At 41.1% G+C, this 21,067-nt stretch overlaps 1 protein-coding gene across 7 annotated transcripts in view; it reads right to left on the reverse strand.

Moving 5' to 3' along the window:
* lrp8 (low density lipoprotein receptor-related protein 8, apolipoprotein e receptor) overlaps window positions 1-8,304 on the reverse strand; it is a 180,806-nt gene extending 172,502 nt beyond the window's left edge. For all 7 annotated transcript variants that reach the window (XM_085437756.1, XM_085437755.1, XM_085437754.1 and 4 more), the window contains exons 1-2: window positions 8,180-8,304; window positions 7,277-7,402 (exon numbers count right to left, since the gene is read on the reverse strand). In XM_085437756.1, the coding sequence (XP_085293882.1) occupies window positions 7,277-7,402; window positions 8,180-8,246 (193 nt within the window). In that variant the 5' untranslated portion in view covers window positions 8,247-8,304. The remainder of the gene's footprint in view (window positions 1-7,276; window positions 7,403-8,179) is intronic.
* Between the last annotated feature and the right edge of the window lie 12,763 nt (window positions 8,305-21,067).

Here is a 21,067-nt window from a genome sequence, read left to right on the forward strand (position 1 = left end):
TTCAGAGGCGTCTGCTACCCACCAGCTCGACAGCTAGCCGGGAGCTCGAGGGTTACTGATGCGGCCGAGAACGGCACAACTCCCGGCACATCATTTTCAGATCACCGCGGAGTTTCGCTGCTCGGGTTAAACGTAATATATAAGTCACTTAGACAACCTAAAAATGTTATTGTTGGGCTTTTTTCAGTGTTTTGTTTGTTCGTGAGTAAATCGGTTTGGCTGAGATTAAAGTTATTAGATTAGATAAAATAAAACTTTATTAATCCCCCGGGTGGGTTCCTCCTTGGTTTTCACACAGCTGACTAAACGTCAAACAGAAAACTTATTAAACAGAAGTATGAGACAGTCGAGAATTTACGCCTGTGTCTGGTTATATTTTAGATAGCAAGAAGCAGACGGCCGAGTTTATTAAACTCCACCGAGACAGCGGTGACGCTAATCAGAACTAGCCTTCTGATTGGCTAGACCGTCCAATTTCACGCCTTTAAACTTTAAAGGCGTGTTTGTGTGTGTGTTTATACAATTGCTATTATGTTTGCACTTTATGTGTAATGTTACTGACTGCAGAGATCAGTAAGATGTGTGTATTTTTTATTTATTAGTTTTATTTATTTAATATTATTTTTTAATTGAATGACTGTCTAGTAGTTCACAGATGTCGAAAAACTGAGTGTGGTAAAGCCACTGATTTTTTTTATGTATATTTCTGCAATCTGCACATTGTACTGACTTTCATTTTAATGTTTACACCAGGGTTCCTTGTCAGCACTTTATGCTCAGATGTTTGTAAGCTAAAAATAAACTATTGTGTATGTTCAAATATACTGTTGTGATTGAAGAAGTTAAATAAAAATGTCAGTCATCAATTCATGCATCACCTCATGTCATCATAACAGAGGTCTGTCTTCCAGGAAAGAACAGTTTAAAATTAATGTAATATAGTATTGGCCATACTATATGATGTATTGCTTGTCTTTGTTTAATAATACAGAAGACAAAGACCTTAAAAAATAATCGCATATCGCATCGCAATCGCAATATTGGGGCAAAAAAAATCGCAATTAGATTATTTTCCATAATCGTTCAGCCCTAAATGATACCACCAGAACTCACAAACTACTGCAAGAGAGTCACTTTGCAGAGGAGCAGGAACCAATTTTGGATTTCCAAAATATGTAAATACCTTATACTAAGCACAGGGATCAGCCATGTGTGACTGGTATCAGGTCCTAAAGCTAACGATGAAGGTGTAGTCTCACACTAATAATAACACTAACTAATAGGATTGTAAGTACTGCAGACAGACAGTAAAGTCTCAATTTATTACACACACACACACACACTATTTTTTTTTAAGCGTGTTTGTAGGCTACATTTCCTTCATGTCAATACAAAGTCATTATTTCATACACTCAGAGCCCTAACGTGCAGGAAACGATGGAGGCAGCGAGGTGTAAAAAATGTCCACAAATGAGCAAGAAAGAGCGGACCAACAGATGGACACACAGGCAGAGCGAAAGAAAGAGAAGGCAGAGTTAGCGCCTCAGGCCAGCACTGACCCCAGCTAAAATTACCCTGCTGCTGTTTTGCACCACTGCACCCAACACTTATTCAACACGCCAGGTACTGTTATAGTGTAGAACATGATACAGGCTCTGACAAAGGTGGCGCCCTGGCAAATTCTGGGGGTTGTCATCTGTCAGGTGAGCAAAGCTGCATGGGAGAAACTGTCCATCTGATTAAGTTTCATATTTATAATCTTAACAGAAATTTTTTTTGTATTAGGATTAGCCAGGCAGAATTCTTAACCTTTAATGTGTTTTTAAAAAAAGCAAGATAGGGGCAGTTTTTCATATCAATAGTGGATAAGGACACTGCTTTACTTTAGATCTGAATAAATTACCTTTTTCATTGATACAAATACTGGCAATCAATACATTTCATACATTTCTTCTGAAAACTGCTACACAGAACTGCCATCACTGTGAAATGCAGCTTCACAGATTCTCACCGTTTAGCTTCAAGACTGATAGAATTTGAAGACATTAATCTGCAGTCTGTAGTGGCAGTTAAAAATTACAGTCATATACATGGTGTCTGAGTGCAGAATACAAAGGGAGTAATGTGCAACTTTATAATAAAATAAAAATACATGAGACTCAAATTGCAGTAAAAGCAAAAAATAAACAGTTTCTAAAGGACAGCCTTATCTTTTTACTGACAAGCTTTTTCTTCAGTATGCAATACTTATCCGTTTCACAAACACAAAATTAGAGAGCTCCACAGGGCCTCAATAGTCACACCGCACAGCAGTGGGGTTCCTTTTCTAAAGATTAGTGCAACACTCCATAATCGTATGCACACACAGCTATAGGTCCTCGGTGCCAGCACAGGAAACTAAAAGATGACGTGACGTGTCACTCACACCCCATGTGTGGTAGTGTGTGGTTGACCTGCTAAGAAGCTGGACTAGAAACACGTTCAGTGGTGGAGTTAACCCTGATATCAGATCGGTGGATTTCTGCTGTTTTAACCTAGACAAGTGCAGAGTCTGTGTGTGTGTGTCTCTGTGTGTGTGTGTAATGTATTAAGCTACTGGTGCCTGCAAACTCATATTCCCATTAAAAGTCTGACCCCAGCTGTGAGAGAAAGCCATGTGTGTGCGTTCATGTGTGTGTTTGGGTCAGCAGGTGACCAAATGTGTTTTGGTGAGCCTATCAGTACAATGCCTTTTATGCCTGAAGCGTTTCTCTGCAGTCTCTTATTACAGTGTCATGTGTGTCTGAGTGTGTGTGCCTGTTTGTGTGTGTGAGACAGAGAGAGGCTGATTCCACACACACCCACAGAAGCAGCGTGAAATGTGTTGTGATGTCTCCGCTATGGGAAGCTGTTTTGAGACCACAGAGGAGACGCTCCCCTTCTCTGACCTGCTCAAACTCATTGTCTTGCTGTGACACACGAGCGCGCGCGCGCGCACACACACACGCACACACACACTGATTGCTAATTTTTTTTTACCTCCATCCTTATGTCTTCTGTCTTCCAGCCGCTGCTTGTAAATGTTCTGAAACATTAGGTCCTCTGAGTTCATTGGTGGTTTACGATTTTGAATCAGTGCCTATCCTCTGGCTGAACATGTTCCAGCAGCGTGTGAATCATTAGTAAAGGCTGCAGAAAATGCTTTCAGATCAGCAGTGAGTACGCCCCTGCATATCGCTTGATGTTGAATAAGTCACACCTGTATCACTTCTCAAAACTTGCTGTTTTTTAGTTGATCAGCAGACATTTCCTCCAATGAACAGTCACTGAAACTCTGAACTTACTAAGAACATGAAACCACATCCTTTAGTCAAATAAATATTTTTTGGGTTCACATGGGTTTAAGCAGGTTAGCCACAAGCTTTAAACTATGAATCCAAATGCATGAATGCAAAGTCCCAAAAGTGAAGTACAGAAGCAGCGTGAGTGTGATGATACAAGGATCCATTAGTGCAAGAAGTGTTGGGGAGATAACATTTATAAATGGCACAATGAATATCTGTGGATATACCAAAATAATGACTGAGGGGGTGACTTCCACTCTAGAAAAACCAGGCAAAGGAGGGTTTTTAAATGCTTGGACTGTTTCCCTATTGGACGCCTACTAGGGGTTTCTTTTCTGATGTGAGTGGCTTCTGTCATATTTTGGGCCTGCTTCCTGAACAAAATGACTTTGTGTGCATCAGAAGTTAGTGAGGTTGATCTCCTACACAGTTTACTGGGACTAAAACCCAAAACCTGTTCTAATGTCTGTCAAAGCACATCTTTTCTACTTTAGTTGAGCACTCAAAGCTATTTATACAACATTCCCCCAATAACAAAAGCACTTTTTTCTACCCCAGAGCTTCCTACCTAACATTCACACACATTTATGCTCTGATGGTATTGGAGAGGAACTTGGGGTTCAGTATCTTGCCCAAGGATAGTTTGGCACATAGGCTAATCAAATCAAATAACCAAACTTAAAACCTTAGTAAATGACCTGCTCTACTTCCTGAGCTGCAGCCACCCCAGTTGAGCGACCTCTGTAGTACGAACCTGTTGCAGTGCTGCATCTCATAGTACCATCCACATACAAGTAACTCTCAAAAGTTCTAATCTTGATTTTGTGGCTGATTAGAAACGTACTAATATTAATATCGTCAATCCTTAAACCTGTGAACTTTTAATATTAGGCTTAACTTCAAAGTAACTGACAGACCATCACAGTGCCACGTGATTAAGACAGTTTGGAAGAGAGGAATCTACAGTAATGCAAAAGAGGAAGAACAATTGAAATCTAACACAGAGTCCTGATGTGGAATGATTGTACAGTAGCACTTGGGATTAGACGTGATTAAATCCACTTAAATCCGCTGTTAAAACGATAAGGGCTTTTTTCTGTATGTTCCACAGCTGAAATATAGGTCACACAGAGCCAAGCAGAGATACAGAGTTGATGCACACACATGTGCAGCAGTGTTCTGTTCCCTACAAAGAAAGCGCGTGCACAAAATCCAACTACCACCACCACCTCCATCACCACTTTACCCGTCTCCCAGGGCAACAAGAGCAGAATCTACCAAGAGGCATGTTGAGAATGAAGGAGAGGAGAGGGGAGGAGCAGGAGGAGGAGGAGGAAGGAAAAGAGAGAATGAAAGAACAGGGAGACGGACACAAAAGACAACCCAATCTACCAAGACTTATTCTAATAAACTGCTAGGAGGAGGATACTATAGGGGTAATCCCTGCTGTGGGACACCCGTCTATGGGCGAGTGTGGATAATATGGCTACCGTCTGATGGATACAGATAATGGAGTACATGCTCAGACAGTCATATCTGGCCTTGGCATGTGTAAAAGAATGATGTCTGGTTTATTTACATACAAACTACTGCCTAAACTCTATGTGACAAACGCATGTTCGCATGTAGGTTTTCATGCAGTGTCCTCCTTCAGTGTTGCACACATGAAATTTAAGTAATTCCTGCTTCCAATTTGTTCAGAAACCAAATTATACAATCGACTTAGCCAATAACCCTCCAAGCTCGAGGAAACATTGATGTTTGGGATAAGTTCTCCATAATAAACTGTTTAAATCTCATGCAGGGAAACTGAGAAAAACTAGTCCCATGTCCACACAATTTTACACAGTATCATTTTTTTTGTATTCTTTGGCTAATTTGCCATAAAAGAAATCATGTTAAATTACCAAAGAGCACTAAAAGGGTTCTTTGTGAATAAAAGTGTGTTAAAAGATGCCTGTACCCTGTTTAGCCTATCCCACCATCATAAGTGACAGAAAAGTTTATTATTTGGCTTCGCTGGGTTTATTCTTCCCACAATTGTGCTGTAGACCTTCTCCATGCTGCCCCCCACTCTACAAAATTACTTGCTTCTATTTTCCTTATCATAGCTGCCCTACAGCATCCTGTTCCTCCCAATCATATCTGCCCCTCCTCCTCCCCTTCAACCACCACCTCCCTCTCTCCATAGGGCTCATGCTGGGTGGGGAGGCAGCAGTGGCAGTGCTGGCATCTGTTCGAAGGGCTGGTGCGTTGCCAGCCACCGAGCATCACTCTGGCAGCCAGAGTCACACTGTTGGATTTATCTCCAACCTGTCAGCTGATGCTTTTTGTGGGCGTTAAGCTGGGCGGGCATAACCTTTTTTCTTTTCTTTTTTTTTGGGTGGGATGGGGCATTCACACTGCCAAAGTGGCCACAAGAGACTTGGGGGGGGGGGGGGGGGGGGGTGGTGCAGAAGTGAGAGAAGTGAGTGGCTTTTTATTTAAAAAAAAAAAAAAAAAAAAAATCACTTCCAGCACAAGCTGAGCGCTGAAGCTCTCAAAGAATAGAGCATAAAGCTGTTAGGAAGGGAGAGCGCAAGCAAGGGATGAAGAGTATATAAGGCACAGTGAGAGGGACTTGAAAAAGTAGATAAAAGGTAGAGTCTGAGCAGGAGAACAGATCAAGAGAGTGACAGGGAGCCCAGGAGGAAATCAAACCCACATCTGAAGCTTACAGGAGCACATTTCTGGTGCATACAGAGCAGCTCAGTTGAAAGGTCATTCTGTCACCTTGTGGCTTAAGTACCATTCTAATGCTTTTAAAAAAAACAAAACCCAACCCATACTCAATTAAAAAGTAAACCCAACCTGTTAGACTGAAGCGGAGCTCATTAAAATCCAATTCAGCTACCGTCGAGTATTGCCCACTAAATGTCCAATAATACCAATCAGTCTCCGCAGTCAGCGACACGCGCCTGTAAATGTCACGGCATTCCTGCATGAAACTCTCGAGACAATCAGCAGCAACCGGCGTGCCAGAGGACGGAGTCATGCGCTCGGTGTGCTGGTCCCTGCCATCAGTGAAGAATCAATTGGCCGCTAATGGAACCATTCGAGCAATTAGTACCATGACAAATTCATAAGCGATGATTAGTAAAGTTGGTTGTCAGTGCAATTTCCTGATAGGATCCAGTTCAGAAGCATAAGCTACCAACCCCCATTCCCCTTCCCTAACATAACACTAATACAATAACCGAAGGCCAGAAAAGCAGAAAATTAGTGGTTAGCCCCATCAAAGAGCCCGAGTACTTCAGAAGAGTCGGCATTACTCAGCATTTAGATGTCATGTAACATAACCCTGAAATGCTATCGTTCCCTTTCACATAGGACTCCATCTGTGAAACCATGCTAGATGAATTATGAGACTGTAAAACGCTGAGAACTGATAACCAGACTGACATTATCTCCACACAGCCAGAGAAAAATTAAAAAAAGAAATCATCTTTTGAAAAAAAGAAAATCTGCTCATGTCAGAGGTTTGCTTAGTAAAAAAATTCCTGTGGCCATGTGACTTTGATCCAGGATCAACAGTTTCTGCGCTCTATTGTGTAGAACAACTGAATGGGAGATTCCAGAGGGGCCCCAAGCAAAATGATTAGGAGCCAACTCTTAGTATAACTTCATTCATTCCAAAGTTATATTTGGAATTTAATCGGTTATCTACAACATCCACCATTATCCATTCATGTGCATGTCTTGTTCTGGAAAAAAACAAGACATGCACTCCAGACTGCAGTATTTAGACACTGAAGCCTGCCGCTGAAAATCCAGAGTTCATCCAAAGGCGCCTGCTCCTATGGAAGCAGGAACGCAACTATATGTCACGGCAGGTTCAAACTCCAGGAAGCAGCGAGCAAAGGAATTATTGTGTTTAGTCAGCCAACACAAAAGACTCTGTACGGGCTACTTACGACAATTCTCCTCATCGCTGCTGTCGGGGCAGTCATCATCTCCATCACATCTCCACACGATCGGGACGCACGCTCCGCTCTTGCATTGAAACTGCCCGGTCTCACACTCTGACTGCGTGTGAGTTCCTGTGTTTTGAGGGAAATATTTTTTAAAAAAAGAAAGAAAGAAAGACAAACTGTCTGTCACTTTCATTTCATTTAGAGATCACATTATGAATTTCACAGGAGTGAATCAGAGAAACAAAAATGCAACAAATTACAAACAAGTTTGGGAGGTTAACTGACAAACTTTCATTTGTTACTAATGAAAGTGGGAAATTGGTAAAGTTGCCCCAATTAATAATGTTGCTGCTGTAATCAAGTAATAATTCAAGTGTTTTTTAAATGCCAACTATCCCTTTTTCCACCATGACTGTAATGGGCATGCTGTTGTTTATGTACCACTATGCCACCTTTGGTTAACTTAGGTTGCTGCCAAAGTTCCTGCTGGCACTTAAACATTCAGACCAATTTCAGGCTATTTCATCTGTTCAAAATGTTAGCTCCAATTACAAAGAATGCATCCAATGCACACCATTACAATCTCCACTCAGCGACCACATCACCACTGACAGCCTTTTTCCATCGTCCAGCATCAGCTAGAGAGCATGTGCTGCCCTTTATTTCATGCATTGTCACCTCCTACCGCCGTTAATAGCAGTCCAAATGCGGACATAAGTATGTACGCACGATGCACACAGCACATTATCTCGGCACTTAAGAAGACGCCGATCGCACTGACAGACAACTCGTTTGTTTTGTTTTGTTTTTCAAACAGGCAACCCAGATCCCCTGAGAAAGCGTTGCCAGTGTCCGCGCTGCGATGCAAATTCACCCCTCTATACCTCGAAACAAGTCCCCTACCTTTAGCGCAATGGAGGTCCAGGAGTAACAGATGTAATAGCACGAGCTTTCCGACCTCTGTCCACATCGTTAGATCCTGGGGGGCTCCGCGGTTGTCCGCATGTAAGTAAAATTTCCTCCCCACCCACCCCAAAAAAAAAAAAAAAAAAAAAAAAAGACAGTGTGAAGAATCTCCAGCGAGTGACTCGCTCCGTGCTGCTCTGCCAGCCTGTCTGCTCGGAGTGTGTGAGTGTGCTCAGCCCGGCTTGCTGCTTTCTCTCCCTCTGCCTCGGCTGCAATTTGAATCAGTGACGCTTATGGGCGGGATAGTTTCAGCGTGTGGTGGTGCCTGCGGTTAAAGTAGTAGGTAGGAAAAAAAACTACGTGGTTGGCTGCTAGCCAGAGGAGACACATCTGCAGAAAGAGCTGAGTCACAGTCATTTTTCTTTTATTTCCTATTGAGCATTTTAGTAGCAAACCGAAAGTAAACTGCTAAATAAATAGTTCTGACTCCTCATCTTGAGTTAGCTGGAATGATATATTTGCCGGTAAGCTAGTCAAAGGCTTAAAAATGTAGCCAAAATTAAGGAAATGTAACAAGCAAGAGGAAGTTGCCCACCTCCGTGAAACAACGGAAACCCCAGACAGGTTCTCTAAAACGTGGTTCACTTTTTCTGGAAGTGGGTGTGCACTGTAATGCAGACCGTCTTTTTTCACTAGTCCTAACCCGGTAGTTTTGTGGTCTTAACCTAGCGGTTTTTTCATTGGTGTATCAGCAGGTGAAAATACAAAGGTGGCTGAATATAAGAGTTTAAGGGCTGCTGCGCAAAAACTGGAAACAAAGAACGTTCCTCAGTGACTATACAAATCCCTGTAAAATGATAATGTCCTTAAAGGTACAAAAAGGCATTTTATTTATGTTGTTCAACAGAAAAAAATGATGTTGTGCTCATAAATATTCACTGTTTAGTGTGTAATTATGTCTTCCAGTCACTTGATGTGTTCTCATGAACTTAGAATTTAATCCATTAAACAGAAGCGGGCGCCAGTTTGTGAAAGCCGCTCTGTTGTCACACCATCTTCAATACAGTGGCTGAGATGGACGTTGAAATTCTGCCTAATCACGTTTAATGTATGTGGCTAGAAAATACTCGTAACTTGTCCACATTTACTGATATCCTCTTCCTACTCACCTCAAACCTCATCTCCTGACTGAAGTCAGGGCTCTAACACACACTTACTGTCAATTATTTTCAGCACTTATTGTCAGAAGTTGCTGTTTATGAGATTATAACATTATGCCAATTTACGCAGGGTTTGAGGTTCTAAAAAAATACATCACACAGTCGAAATAGTTTGAATGAATGTTTATTCTCTAAGTGTTCAAGTCCAAAATGTTAGATCCATCTCAAAGAAAGTTTCACATCAGTTTCAGATCCGAGGTCACATTATTTTTTAGGCCGGACTCGTTGTCTTTTGTTCTTCACTAGTCCTATTTCGTCAGATGTTTTAAGGACATGCTAAACACCATGTCACATAGCTCTTTAGGACTTACTCTGTAAGTGCAAAAATACTATTTTATACCAGTCAAACTGTGTTATCCTTGGCATTTTTCATAGGTGCCACCAACAAAAATGGGGGGAAAAAAGTATATGTTTTAGCAACAGGCGCTTAGTAACAAAGTGCTTAAACAAAAAGTGTCTTAAAAAACATACATCTCAAAATGGTCAGGTACAAGGACTGGACCAGAAATGAGTGAAAAAGCAGATAATGTCCAAAGAAAAACGTTGAAAGACCTTCAGAAAGCTTAGAGAACTGTTGCAACCTCTTCAAAAATACAAAGGAGTGACTCAAAACATTTGCACAGTACTATATTTATTACTTTCTACTTCACTTGAAGGACACATAAGCAGTTGGCGGCCTTGTAGCTTAGCGGTGTAAAAGTCTGTATAGTCACAACTAAATGGAGGGCACATGGACGGTGGTTCAAAGACTTTAAACAGATGATAGCATTGGGTTGTATACTCACAGATACAGAAACCAGTGTAACGCTTGGCAAATACGTTTATTACCAGAGATGCCATAATATTCTTTTAAGACAACCTTGAATCACACAGTTGCTGATAGCTGCTCATGGCCATTTTTGGCTCTCCAAATCCCCTTAAATGTTCACTTTGTGCAGAGCCTCACCTCTTTATATCATTTATAATTGAGGGGATCAGTTGTTATTCCTAGAATTTGGCTCAACCTGAATACACAGTGCAGAGCAACATGCTGACAACATAATAAGTACCTGACAGCTAAATGAGAAGGCATATTGGTAATGTAAATCACACTGTTGTCCCAAACAGTCATGAGGTTGTCTTGAAAAACTGACCTTTGGCTAAATAACTGGAGAAACTGAGACCTTTTTCAGGAATAAGGACTCCCGTGTGCTCAAATCATATTCTGCTCCTACAAGCCAGAAACTGGTCACAATGAAATGTTCACTGAGCAGCACTCATTATTTGTTTTGTTCTCCATCAAGTTTTTCTTTTCAGTGTACTACCACATGGCGGGACTCGAGTGAGCACCAGATGAAAATTCATGTGAAAGCAAGCATGTTCAGTGGAATCACCACGTATTCATATAGTCTTCTCTCCAACACGGTGTGAAATAAAGCCGTGTTGTCTTTGCTCTGTAAATGTCCTTTTTAAAGTTTGTCAGCAGCATCCGAAATGGCCATTGTAATCCAGTGATAAATGTAAAAGATAACATTAGAAGTCCTCGTGTAATTTTCCCACATACATCTAATTTTCATGCATTGTGTTGCTATGGGAAACAATATAAGCTAGCTAATAAATGGGAACACCACTGGCAAATAATGTTTTATTCACTGGCAAATGCCGCAAGCTGGAGCTGTTTTTTAATGCTTTCCAGTGCATTTAGCAAGGTTTATTTTGGTTCCTCATCTTCTAAAGTAAGCTTGTTAAACAGTTGAGTAACTGCCATGCTTTCATTTAAAAAAATTGTAAGCGATATGTGTCATATGTTTTGTTGAAATATGAGGCTGGTGGATTTTTAGCTGTCTGGAAGAATCATAGTGAATAGTTTAAGAATAAAACAAAGTTTGGGGTATGTAGAGTCATATCAGTAGAGATACTTAAAGCCAGAAAAGTGACCTTAAATCTTGAACTGAATGAAAAGTGTGTGCATTGAAAGGGAACAGCTGGGTCTGCACTGCTGTTCTATGCAGCAAGAGTTCCGTTTTGATTTTCTGCAGTTCAGCATGGCTCATGTGCATGAAATGACTTTAACACATGAATCAACACATGAATAATGAATAAAACTACTGTATAAATAGAAGGGGAGGAAAAAAATACAACTCGTGCCTCTTATACATTATTCAATAAAAAAAAGAGTGTGAATGAAACATTAAAAAGCTAGCACAGGTGCAGAAAATGGTTAAAAGGGGGGGTGGATGTTTGGCATCACTTTCACATTAACTGCTAGCGGTGTTTGTTGTTCCTCGGGGGAAAGAGTACACCACAAAAGCAAATGCATATGTTATTGCTACAGGAGACATACCAGAACAGCTAGAGAAACTCAAGAAAACTTAAACTCTTATAGTATACAAATTGGGGTTTTTTAAACTGTGCGTGTCTGGTTTTAGATCCTCTGAGTTTTTTGCACATGTTTGACTTTTCATGTACATGTGATGCCATTTTGAAACTCAGAGGATAACACCGTGTCTGCTGCACCTGTGGCATAGCCCCACAGTACTGGTGAACGTGAATATCAGCGAATTAAAAGGTCACATGCATAAAATAACCAACTTCATGAATTATTGCAAGTGAGCAGCAATCTGCAGGAAGAAAAATCAGCTGCATTAGATGGAGAGGCTTTGAGATTGGCTAAAAGTACATAAAAAACTTTCTGCCAGTAGTATCTCATTGGAATCGGTTAAAATCGTATTTTTTGTGCATTGCCAACAGTGAGCTCAAGCTAATAATAATTCTTGGCATTTGACGATACAGTCTGCAGCCTAGTTGATTTTTTTTCCTTTATATGAACAATTGATCAAATGAGTGCATTCGCTCCGCTGTGCTGTGAAAGTTCTCACCACTGTAACACCTGCAGATTATTATTACTCAGCTCTGTAGTTTCATTCAACTCTACAAAAGCTTTTCGCTGGTTTCATAGCTTTACTGTTTTGAGTTATTCTCTCCACTCTCATTAGTGCCATTTTTCAGATGTAGCTGCCAAAAGCCTTCTTCACAAAATCCCCCCAAAATCCCACGTTCAAAACCAACAACAGAGGATTTAGCATTCAAAGAGGCAGATAATATTTTCTCTCAAGTTAGTAGAGTCTAGAGATGGACCGATCCGATATTACGTATCGGTATCGGTCCGATACTGACCTAAATTACTGGATCGGATATCGGAGAAAAATAAAAAATGTAATCCGATCCATTAAATATCACGAAAGCACCTCACAAAACTTGCAACACGCCGTAACTCACCTCAGAACGTTAGCACGTCGGAGCAGTATGCATCACGTGATAGAGCGGCTGTGGCATGCGGGACCTGTCGGTGGTCTGGATAGCATTTGGAGCTTTGCTAGCAACCCGGCATTTCATCTCCGACAAAGTTATCCCGAGAGAAGTAAAGCAAGTGTGTAAGTCCATCTCTGAATGTTTGTAAAGCATTCCTGCGTTAAGCTTAACAAACGATATATGGAGCGACTGCCTCTTCTTGCTGCTACTTCAATCATGAAACTGCTTAACGATCAGCTGATCGGCTTTTCTGTCGCGAGTCCGTGTCTCTAGTTTGCTTTTGGCCCACTTTGCACCAGAAAGAGGAAACCAGCGGCTGAACAACAGCAGCACGTTTAAGCTTGATCAGCTGTTGTTAGAATTTATTTATTATTACTTTCTACTCCAGGATCTTTTTCTACGTAGCTGACGCTGGTAACTGTGCAGGGGCGGATCTAGCAAAGTTTAGCCAGGGGGGCCGATAGGGCATTAACAGGGAAAAGGGGGCACAAAGACATACTTTTCTTTCTTATTCTCATTTAAAATGTCTAGCTTTTAATAAATAATTATCTGACACCCAAAGTTTTAATTTGATGCAAAATAAATAGAAGTCCATTACTGTATATAGTAACTATTAAGTCTAATATATATACCCTAGTAAGCTATAGTACTTTTTCCTTTGGGAAGGTACCATCTGTGCAGTCTGCAATTTTGTTGAAGAAAGATGTTGAATCTATTTAATATTTCTTGAAAAATAATTGATTTCTGTGCATTTTTTTTCACACTGCATCAAATTAAGGTTGATTACGTTGATTAAGCATCATGAGGTGGAGCGTGAGGGGTGGTTCCCTATTTTTTATTTATTTATTTTTGTTGTTGCTGGGAGTTGGAACCCTATTAGTTAGGTTGCTTAATATTTATGCTAAGTACTCTTTAAAATACCAGAATAGGGAGGATGGTGTAGGTCTAAGTTTATTAGATTGATCAGTATTGCTGAACTATGAAATATTTTTTTTTGCATACAGGTATAACAGAATAGCTTTAGTGTAGTTGTTGTTTTAAACTTGAGTATGAACTTATACAAAATGCAGCAAGATATTAAAAAAAAACAGTTTTGTTGATTAAAAAACACTATATCGGATTCATATCGGTATCGGCAGATATCCAAATTTATGATATCGGTATCGGTATCGGACATAAAAAAGTGGTATCGTGCCATCTCTAGTAGAGTCCACACAAAGTTAAAGGTGAGTATTGGCTATTTCGTCTGCAGGCCTTTAAAATGATCCCAGAGATTCCAGGTATGTCTGTGCAGTGGGAACTTGGACATCATTTTCAGAAAAATGAATTAAATTCTTTGAACTGCTCAACTGGGATAAACGCTGATTAATGAAAGAGGTTCTCAGACATTGTGATGAGATTCCTTTGCGTCGAGTCACATTCACCCGCTGAAGTGGAGAAGGTCGTTGATTTCATCGGGCAGCAGCAGGTCTACCTTAATGAAGAGAGAGTGCGATATGGAGGGCATGCTAGCAGCCTGCCATTGAATGTCTGAGGTGAGACCATGCAGCAGGGCAGTTCCACTGCAGTATCATGCTGTTATGTTTCGACACTATATTTAACAATTTCGGATTTCTTCACCCCCCCTTGAGGTCGATGCTGAAATCGTGTTCATCTTTCATCCCTGCACACACAGCTGGAGCTAACGTGTGCATTCATCTTTGCCAGAGGGTGGTGAGTGAGTCCGACTCAGACCTTCAGACCTTTAAGAAGATTGCTTTCCTCCTCTGTCTCTTTGCCCATCTCTCTGCCTCTCTTTGCCTGCGCTCACTCTAACCATGCTCGCTTTCTCTTCCTCTGTTTTTCGTTCCCACCGTTCTTCTTTCATTTTCTGTCCTTTCTTTCTTCCCTTTTTCTCTTTTCTACACTGCGCCCACTCTCTGGCACGAGACAGATAGTGCTGTCGGAGGAAGCCAACAGATCCGGTGGTCAGCAAATCTTGTGTGTTTCCCGCGGAGCATCAATGTGTGTGCTTGCATGTGTGTGTGTGTGTGTGTGGCACAGTACTGGATATGGGACAGGAGAGTCATCTGCTTTCCTGTCACAGCTTGTGACCCAAAAACCACAAGTGAGGTCTGGTCGATAGCTGGCCAGGTGCCTGCTGCAGGCGGAGAGGCGAGAGATGAGATTTTGACGTCATTTCATCATCAGACAATATAGCAGAAAAGGTTAGGAAGCTTGCTTTAATGTGCTCTGTTAGAGGATATGTATTATTGATTTTTGAATCCATATTTATGATGCTGTTTCTATGTATTTTCTTGGATTTAAAAAAATGAAATCAAGAACTAGCTTCTTTCAGTGATATCAAACTTAAAGCACTGTTTTTCCCTTTATCCTCTACAAATTTCTCAACGTCAATATTACTATTACTATTTAAATATCTATATTTCTAAACCATGCTATTTGAAAATGGAATGAAAAGCACTGTTTAAAAGTGATGTGCATCACCAGAGACAGTTAAAAAAAAAAAGAGACCATTTTAAAAAGGCATTCAGTATTTTTGTAAATTACTGCCACTGTGCAATTTGTGTTATTTGGCCATTTGGGTCCTTTATATGTGAAGTTTGGATGTTCTCCCTGTGCCTCTGCGGGCTCTCTCCAGGACACTCCCACTTCCTCCCACAGTCCAAAGACGTGCTCGTTGGTGATTCTAAATTGGCCGTAGGTGTGAATGTGAGCACGAATGGTTGTGTATCTCTCTGTGCTGGCCCTGCGATAGAATGGCAACCAGTCAAAGATGCAGCCTTTCAGTTTGTAGCAGGTGGGATGGCCTTCAGCCCACTGATCAGAAACCGAGGGTAGTGCCTGCTCACATCGGCCCGTTGACTTTGTTTTCAAAACTGGAGCCTGCCATCAATCCTTTTTTATAGGTGAGGAAAAAATAGATTGTCTTTAAAAATGGACATAACCGTCACAAGTCCTGTTATGAAGGCTCAACTGACACGTGGCTCTCGCTAATAAGCAACACACTATCATGAGGCTAAAGTGACTTATCAGATGCATACAATGCTTTATCCCATTCTACTGGGAGCGATAATTGTCAGAAATGAGCATGATGCTGTATTTAGTTTGACATTAATGTAGTGACAGGACATCTTATTATACAGACTGTGGACTGGAATAAACACCATGTTCACATCACTTGATCTAGAAAGCCTCTTGATTTGCAGGTCTTGAGTTGTGTTTTGGATTCACAACCCTTTCATCCCCTGACATCTGACCTTATTCTTTCTTCCACAAAAGTTGGTACTGAGCCACGGGGATAAGGGCATCCACTGAGCTAGGCTACACCTGGAGCTGCCAAAAACCAGCATTTCTATCTAATGCTGAAGAGTTAACAGCTATATGTAGACACAGGAAAGAGGAGAGAAGACACCAGTGTCACGGCTGTTTGATGGAGAATTGTCCTGCTTTTGTTGCTTGAGAGCTGATGTTGATTTATGAACGGATAGTGCAAATTTTGTAGAAAAATAAAATCATTTGGCAGGTAACTTCATCTGGGTCAAACCTATTGGTGGCACTTCTTTCCAAACAGCTTGTAGTGGTTAAAAGACAAGTGGGGTTTGATTGAACCTCACTGCCAAAAAGCCTTCATGTTTCTGGCAGCATGACCTCTGTTTTTCAATAAAATTGCCAGGATGTTCTTTGTTTCAGAGCTTGGTATTTGCCAAGTACATAAAATTCTTACTCCAAGCTTGTTTTGGCTTTCAACTACAGCCACTGTTGACATGTTTAATATATAATTGCATCTCAGATATGTTTAATGCAAGATGTCAAGCTGTTTGGAAGACCTGCACTTTAATTTATCATCAACACAAGTAGACAGAAATGAAAATTTGTATTTGTGTGCTCTCCCGTCCTTCACCTGCATTTTGAAATCATTCACAGACCATCTCCCACTGCAGAATGTTTCTGGCTTTAGTGGGGCATAATCACACTGACACTGGAACTCATATCCTGCTACATACCCCCCCCCACCCCCCGCACATACATAATTCAAAGGCAGAATTTTTCTCATGCTCTAGTAATCTGGTTAAATAATTTGGGATTACATTGCCTCAGCTGCACACCAGTAAGGGGATCAGCGCTCTGCCCATGAAATGCCCTCTGTTGTATGGTACAAAGGGCATCTCAGTCGCCCATGTATTTGCAGTCTGGATAATCTCCCACTGGCTTTAGCACCGAATGCAGGCATGGTTTCATATCTGAGAAGCTTTGTTAACAGCTAATAGGCCTGTTTACTCCACCCCCCAGGCTGAGCTGTGACTTTGACGCAGACAATTTAATCAGGACCAATCAAGTCGTGGTGCAAACATAGGTTGGTTATTAAAGGGAAAAGCATGGCGATTCTTTAACTTTTAATTTGTGGCTTGAAATGGCTTGAGTAATATTGGATGTAAATATGAAGCCTCTATGTTACTAGTTTAGTTCTCTCCCTCAACTGCCATCATTATTCCCTCAACATAACCTGCTCCAGCGGGTCCCAGCTTACACATTAGTGTAAAGAGTGAGAGGCACAGCTTATTCGGATTGGCCTCTTTGGTAGATGTAGGGAAGCAAAAAGCAGATTTGTCAATGATAGAGAGAAGGCAGATAGAAAAGAGAGTGGGAGAGAGGAAAGGGGGACAGAGGTGAAGGTGAAGGAGGACAAAGCATCCGGAAAGAGCAGACCCAGTCTGCCCTCTTCCCTCTGATTCCTCACTTACTAGGTCCCATGGGAGAGCAGAGAGAGGGCTGAAGAGATGGTGCAGAGAGAGGTAAAAAGAGAGGTCAGATCATTAGGCAGACAGAGGTGAAAGGTCAGGTCTCTTTCTGGAGAGGAGAGGAGAGGAGAGGAGAGGAGAGGAGAGGAGAAAGCCAGATCCGTCAAAAATTCCCACAGCCTGAGATGGCTTACCAAATATTGATTTGTACATCCATGTTGTACATCCGTGTAGTGTCTAATAGGACTTAAACTCTTAATCTTAGAGATACAACAAGATGATTAGGATTTCTGAAGAGGAAATGCAGGATAGGAGTCAGATGACTTAAGATTTACTGAAGCAAAGAATCTGCAGACATTTCCCTTGACAGCCATAAACATTTACACTACGAGTGAATTGTCTGTACTGTTTGTTACTCAACAGAAGTGCTTAATGTGACTTTGACACTTGCTTATCACTTAGTTTCTTTCTTTCTTTCTTTGAAAAGGCTCCAATAATAGCTCCAATATTCCAACCAACTCATTTTTATAATAATCATTTACTTAATAAACATAAAAAAAATATTAGAAAAAGGATTTAAGGATTTAGATGTTTCTTGAAAGAGAGTCATGCATATATATATCAATTCCAACATTGCCAGCACACATCAGAATTCATAATAAGTTACTGCACTCTGTTCTTTTGCTACAAGCATCTATTCCCATATGAACCCCCATTCCCTCACCATTGCCATTTAACTAACAATAGCACCTCATAAATAGCCATTTATTTTCTTGGAGTCTCTGTGTGAGACTGTGACTGTGCGGGATGTGTATAAATGGACGAGGTCTTATTTATGTCGCAGTGAACCTTGCTCCGTCAGCAGTGGCGGCGCTCTCTCTCACCTCTGCTATTATTTCCCCACATGGCTGATAATAACAATATCAGTACAGGATGAAAATCTGCTCATCTAAATGCAAATCACCAATGTCATTTCCAGTTATTTACTTAATGCATTGTGTCTAATTTTCATGTACGCAGATGAAAGTGTTTCCATCCAAATAAACATGCTGCTGTGGAATTTTAATACTGAAATTTCTCCCTACATCTTTGCTGCCTCAGTCTTTTATTTGGAAAAGAAGTTTACACTGAGATTTTTAATGCATCTTAACATTATGAAAAATCCTTAATGTCAACCTGGTATTCTCCCCCAAGATCCTTGAGGTCTGCAGACTAAATGCTTTTGGTTGCCCATAGGTCCAGATTGAAACACAGAGGAGACCAGGCATTTGCTGTGACTGCCCCCAAACTTTGGAAAACATTGCCTTTGCATGTCAGGTCCTCCCAAACACTGGATACTTTTAAAATTCATCTAAAGACCCATTTTTATTCTCTGGCTTTTGATTAATCATGCTATATTCTTTTTATGATTTTATTCTCTTCTAAAACACTATTCTGTTTTTCTTTTATGTTTACTGCCTTGTCCATTTTATTGTACAGTACTTTGATCAACACCTGTTGTTTTTAAAAGTGCTATATGAATAAATTTGAACTTGAACTTGTTCTTCACTTACGTTTTTCACACACTATGTGTTTACACACCACTCTGCATTTAATCATTAGTTATTATTAATCCCTCTTCCACAGCATGTCTTTGTCTTCTTCCCTCACCCCCAGCCAGTTGCAGATGGCCGCCCATCCCTGAGCTTGGTTCTGCTGTAGGTTTTTTCCTGTTAAAGGGGAGTTTTTCCTTCCCACTGTAGCCAAAGTGCATTTTCATTTGGGGGGGGGAGACATACAGTTGGATGTCTCGAGACCAGTCTTTTATGTGGTCTTGGTCTTGTCTTGGTCTCGCTGTCTCGGTCTTGCTGTCTTAGATCAACATTGGTCGGGAGATTTGGAGTCAACAGTATCCATGACACACAACGTAATGTTCGATAATGTGTCATGCGCAAAAGCATCAGCTCTAAGAGCCCTACTTAGAGAGTACTTTGTAGTGAATCAGAAGAGTCGGCTCCTCACTTAATTTCCTTTAGCTGCTCAGCTCTCACACAGTGGCTCATCTATGCTCCAATCATAGCTGGACTGGCCATTGGGCATACCGGGCATTTGCCTGGTGGGCCGATGGTGATTTTTCGTTTTTATTGGCCGATGGGTTTTTAAAAAAAAAAAATTATAATGGTATAGGCCGTTTTTACACATCGGCGTGTTAAAAATAACTCAGTTGTTTGGTGGTGGCTATGGCGGAGCTTCCACAGAGGCCAGCAGGTGGATGAGGGAAAGGGGAGGCAGGAAGAGGAGAGGCCCGAGACAGCCGCTGATCCGAGTGTCAGGTGAACTGAACTTCCGGTAAGAAGTTATGACCTGCAGTCTATCTGGTTCAGATATAAACCAAGTTTAGGTGGAGTTTATTTTCATTGTGCTGACTTTTTACAGTCAGTTACAATAACTCATACTGCGTTCTAGCTAGCATGACGGAGTTTCTATACAGCTGGGTGGGTGCTATGATGTTACTGATAGTGAACTTTATTTTATTCATAAGGTTAGTTAGTAGAGTATACAAATATGAGACGAATCCGTATTCAAAGAAAATATTACGCATTTTGTATTGAGCTGAAAAGAAACACAGTTTGTCCCGGACTTCAGCTAGAATGAAAAAAAAAAAACACAAGCTGGATTTATTCTGCGTCTTTACGCTGCACAGCTGCCTCTTCTTCTCTTCTTCTCTCCCCTCCCTCTCCTGTTGCTACTTCAATCATGAAACTGATCAATGATCAGCTGATTGGCTTTTCTGACACAAGTCCCGTCTCTCTTGTTTGTTTATAACTTTGCGCCAGAAAGAGGAAACTAGCGGATGTCGCGCTAAACAACAGCAGCACGTTTAAGCTTGATAGGCTGTTGGTAGAATTTATTTAATATTACTTTCTAGTATCAGCTGATGTTTGCTGGAGCCACAGACGTAAAGCTGCTGGTTCTGATATCAGTTTGGATATGTGGTGAGAGGAAAACATGAATATAAAACCAGGAAATGTCCTTACTGAATCATCAGAGCTGAACAGGTGATGGAACTGAACTGAACGGTTTCTGAGAGACAAATAACACCAGGATCCTTTTCTAAGTAGCTGACAGCTGGTAACTGTGCAGGGGCGGGTCTAACAAAGTTTTGCCAGGGGGCCAGGTAGGGCATTAACAGGAAAAGTGGGGGCACAGACAAATACTTTTCTTTCTTATTCTCATTTAAAATGTCTAGCTTTTAATAAAGAATTATCTGTATCTTACAACCAAAGTTTCTATCTGATGTAAAATGTATAGAAATCACACATATACCAACAAGACAGCATACACCACTGTCACAACAGTGTTTGTTTTCATTCAAAGGCTTCATGGCTTTTCCTATAATATCTGGTGGGCCGGTCCCTAGTCAAAATGCCTGGGCCGGTTTTTTGTCCCAGTCCAGCCCTGGCTCCAATCCCTCCATATTGTGGCCAATCACATGCGAGGATATAGGATAATATCATTATGTGAAAAACAGAGAGGGTGAGAGACGCAACAGTCAAGTGGAGTGTGCGTCTGTCCTTTTAGTAAGTAAGTGAGACAGTAGACAGTGGTGAGGAGGGCTGTGCAAGTGCATCGCAAAACACATAAAGATGCCT

This window comes from Copadichromis virginalis, linkage group LG17 (assembly GCF_057382275.1).
Source record: "Copadichromis virginalis isolate Kocher_CV1m ecotype Utaka linkage group LG17, C_Virginalis_male_GT1.1, whole genome shotgun sequence".
NCBI classification, from domain to species: Eukaryota; Metazoa; Chordata; class Actinopteri; order Cichliformes; family Cichlidae; genus Copadichromis; species Copadichromis virginalis.